At 40.0% G+C, this 4,761-nt stretch overlaps 1 protein-coding gene across 1 annotated transcript; it reads right to left on the reverse strand.

The window, feature by feature from the left end:
• Nucleotides 1–3,333: 3,333 nt before the first annotated feature.
• LOC112912602 (olfactory receptor 4C46-like) lies at nt 3,334–4,263 on the reverse strand. The gene has a single exon (XM_025989274.1). It carries the CDS (start codon nt 4,261–4,263, stop codon nt 3,334–3,336), a length of 930 nt encoding a protein of 309 aa, XP_025845059.1.
• Nucleotides 4,264–4,761: the final 498 nt, after the last annotated feature.

Here is a 4,761-nt window from a genome sequence, read left to right on the forward strand (position 1 = left end):
ATTTATTTATTTATTTATGATTTTATTTATTCATGAGAGACATACAGAGAGAGAGGCAGAGACACAGGCAGAGGGAGAAGCAGGCTCCATGCAAGGAGCCCGATGTGGGACTCCATCCCAGGTCTCCAGGACCACACCCTGGGCTGTAGGCAGCACTAAACCGCTGCGCCACCAGGGCTGCCCTCCTCCCAGTAATTTAAAGAAGAGTCTGGTTTTCATTCATGACTTCTTTATCAAATCTTCATCCTATTTGTCAAGTTCTTCTGTTTATATACTTAGATATTTCTTAAAGTTTCCTATGTCTCTGTGTTAAGTTGGGTTCCCAAATGCATACTCTTGAGATGGGGATTCTCATGAAAGTGATTTATAAGGAGAAGGGTTGAGGGAAGCTACTACAATATAGGAAGAAGTGTGTGGCCCCATCTGGGGATTGACTTCAGCCTGATGCCACAGGAATCTAGGGTATACACCGTGATACAGGACTGGCTCCACCCCGAGGCAAAGGAACCAGCCTGATGTCTATTGGCTGCTACCGTGTCCCACAATGGTGGGTATAGCCTATAATTTTGTTCTGGTGCAAATGTACAGAGAAGGTGGGGCTTTGAGCTCTGAGCTGTTTGTAGCCCAGACACAGAGCTAAGACACTGGAGGAGTGAAGGAAGTGGAGCCGGACTCAGCAGTACCTACCACCTTCAACACCGTCACTGGCACCACCAGAGTTCAGGCTCCTTTCACACCCACATCATGACAGTAACATTCTGCTGCCACTCTTGTTCCCTTCAATCCATTTCCCACACTGATAATCCTTACAGCTATCATCTCAAGCTCGAATCCAGCTGCGTCACTCATTGGTTCAAAAAGCCTTCCAATGTTTGCCCCATGATATTGTGCAGTAGGCTTTAACGTGATCATGAGACCCTTCTGCATCTTCCCTGTTCTGGTCTCACCAGGTTCATGTCCTGCTATTTACCCATATAGGTTGGTTCATTTTGTAGCACACTGCCTGGTGTACATGGTGAGAGTTTAATAAATGATGTTGAATTTATAGATATATTAACACCTATAGTCACACTGCATTCACCAGGATTCCTGCATACTGATTTTCACCCCCTGGCCTTTGTAATGTATTCTCTTTCTTAGGAATGCTCCTACTCCAACTGAAGTGTACATATTCACTCTGCTGACTTGATTTCCAGTTTGAAATTCCATTTCATATGTCCTTTCCTCTTGGAACATTTCCTGAACCTTTCTTGTATGTCCCTAATTCATCCTTTCCTAGCACTTTGTGCTGCCACTACCTTACCCTTTATAACAGGGTGTTGTCATTTTCTGTTTTCCTCTGGGTTTCTCTCAGTGGATGTGAAGCTCTGTGAAGGCAAGACCCAGGTTCCTCTATTTAGCACTGAAGCCCCACAATCATCAGTGTTTCTGATATATTATTCTTCAGACTCAAGATGTTGCTATTGATTAATGGGTGATGGATAGATGGGATAAATGGAATATATTTATCCTGAAATTGTTTTGTGTGTGGGTTGAGCCACATATTGTTAAAAATATCCTTTCAGGGATCCCTGGGTGGCGCAGTGGTTTGGCGCTTGCCTTTGGCCCAGGGCGCAATCCTAGAGACCCGGGATCGAATCCCACATCAGGCTCCCGGTGCATGGAGCCTGCTTCTCCCTCTGCCTATGTCTCTGCCTCTCTTTCTCTCTCTCTCTGTGACTATCATAAATAAATAAAAATTAAAAAAAAATATCCTTTCATGATGATATGTTACCACAATGTAAACTAATTAACAGAGAAGAATAACATGGACAACTCATGTTCATATGATGTAAACTTGCTGAGAGCAGGTTCAGTTTCAGTTACTTGAATCGAGATGAGAATGTCAGGTTCAATTTCTTTCTCATTACATGGTTTAAGCAGAGTTAAAACAAATTGTGGTCTGTTTAACAGATCTAGCTAGAATTCTTGAATCCAAATCAGACAAAATAGGAAGATTATTCCCTAGAGCTCAATATATTTTTTGCTCTACATTTTATTTACTTTATTGACCTTCCTTTATAGTTTTATTTTTTAGTTATTATTTATCATGCACTAGTCACTTTTCTAATTGTATAAAATATTCTAGGTAGCAGGCAAGATCTCTATGGAGTATAAATATATATTAAAAAGTAGAAATTCTCATCTGACATTGAAATGATCTTTGATTTGAGTCATGCATTTTCTAACAGCTTATCAGCATAAGATGGGTGACATGACAATGATATGATTCTGAAGCCCACAAGTAAATTTTCAAATAAAGTATCATATTCTTCACGTACTCCATCAGTGTTAATGGGCCTTCACTTTTATTTCCTAAAGTAAATACATACCAGAATATTGCAATGGGCATATTATCCACAACAATGATAACTAAAATTGACCCGAGTTATTACTGAAATATCCTTGGAATTTAGTTATAAGTAATGAATTAATAGAAATACAATATATAATCATCTATATTATTATGATATATAGTACATGTACATAATGATTTAACATGTATATGTATAAGATATATATTATATATCTATATATGTATATATATATTTGTATCTATATATTATATATGTGGTCCAGCATAAAGCCTAGCTCAATAAGTGGTAAGAATTATAATCGTCTTTCTGTCATCATTGTCTGGCACTGTATCACAACATTTAAGAGCATGGTCTGAGAAATCAGGTAGTCTCTGATTAGTGAATCTTCAGTATAATTATTTTGATAATTCCCCCTTTCTGTTTCCTCACCTATAAAATGGGGATAATAGCAATGCCTACTTCTTTGGATTGTTATAAAGACTACTGCTCAATACCAATATATTTTTAATTTTTTTAAAAATTATTTTATTTGTTTATTCATAAGAGACACACAGAGACAGGCCTTAGAGACACTGGTGGAGGAAGAAATAGGCTCCCTGTGGGGAACCTGATTCCAGATCCCGGGATCATGCCATGATCCAAGGCAGATGCTCAACTGCTGAGCCACCTAGGTGTCCCTATTTTTAATTTTTAAAATTAGGATGAAAGCTTATGAATCCATGCATATGAATGAAGCTCATAAAACAAGCCCCGATTTTCTAGCATTATTCAAATATGCAAAGAGAGATCCTGAGCTAAGGTTTTTTTTCCACTTCTTGCACCCATTTTTGCTCTTGAAAACAAAATATATCCATAGCAGTCATTGTTGTTGCTGTTGTTGTTGTTGTTTTATGTCATAGGTATTCCTTGCCGAGATCATCCATCATGTCTGTTTGACCTTTACCTCAGTTGAATCACTGTTGAGCTCCAGATACATTTATTTGTCACTCACACTAGCATTCCTACTACACAGTTTCCTAATGGCATTTTTCATCTGGTCATTTCTCAAGGTATAGATTAAAGGATTTAACATGGGAGTTATTGTAGTATAGAACACTGCAACAGCTTTATCAATGGATAAAGTAGCTGCGGGTCTCATGTACACAAATATGCAGGGCACAAAGAATAGGACGACCACTGTGATGTGAGAGACACAGGTGGAGAGGGCTTTGCGCCTCGCCTCCAAGCTGTGGTTCTTTAGGGAGCGCAGAATGACCACATAGGAGACCATGAGGAGGAGGAAGTTTAAGACACAGATGAAACCACTGTTGGCAGCAACAAAGAACCCAAGAGTGTGGGTATCAGTGCAGGCAAGATTGAGCAAAGGATTCAGATCACATATAAAGTGATCTATGACATTTGGGCCACAGAAGGGTAGTGGGATGATAAAGAGGATCTGTATGGCTGCATGAAGAAAGCCTCCCACCCACACCACTGCCATGAGCAGGCCACATAGCCGCCGATTCATGATGGTCATGTAGTGCAGTGGCTTGCAGATGGCCACATATCTGTCATAGGCCATCACAGTAAGCAGGATGACATCAGCACCTCCAAAAAAATGTTCCCCAAAGATTTGGATTATGCATGCATTGAATGGGATGGTCTTCTTTTCACGGAGTGACTCTATGATCAGGGTGGGGGTATTGACAGAAGAATAGCAGGCATCAATGAGGGAGAGATAGGCCAGGAAAAAGTACATGGGGGACCCCGATAATGGGCTGGCAGTGATAGTGACCACGGTGAGCACATTTCCTACCACAGAGACGATGTAGATGACCAGAAACACAACAAATATGATTTTCTGCATCTTTGGATTTTCTGTGAGCCCCAGTAGCACAAATTCTGTCACGTTGTTCCTAGTCTCCATTTTTTCATATTATGCTTTATTACATGACCTGAAAAAGAAATCCCTTATGTTAATGTAACCCTGCATTTAGTAAGCTTCCACATATAGTAAATGTAGCAGCCTGTATTTTAATGAGAAGTGGATTCTCATGACCTTTTGTGAGATAGCAAGTGAGTTCTGAGTTATTGAAGACCATCTGGACACACTTCATCATCTGAGATGATAAAGAGCCTATCTTGAAGGAATCATACTGGCAGCTAAGTTTCAAAGGAGTGGTAAAGAATGGATGTTCAAGCTATGAATGGAAAGCTAGGAATTCCTTCTTTACCCTTAGGAAATGGGGAACCATGGAAGGTAACTGAATAGAAGTGGAAGAATGACCAGGGGTTGGAGGAATGGTGACTCTTGGATATAACTCTGTGAAAGACCTTTGTGTGTCTTGGATGAAGCTGAATTAGCTTCAGTAAGGGGATGTCAGCCAGAGACAGAAAGCCCAGTCACAGACATTTATAATAGTTA

This window comes from Vulpes vulpes, chromosome 5, assembly GCF_048418805.1.
Source record: "Vulpes vulpes isolate BD-2025 chromosome 5, VulVul3, whole genome shotgun sequence".
Taxonomy (NCBI): domain Eukaryota; kingdom Metazoa; phylum Chordata; class Mammalia; order Carnivora; family Canidae; genus Vulpes; species Vulpes vulpes.

Coding starts and splice junctions, on each gene's coding strand:
- LOC112912602 (XM_025989274.1), bottom strand. CDS start 4,263: ATGGAGACTAGGAACAACGTGACAGAATTTGTGCTACTGGGGCTCACA.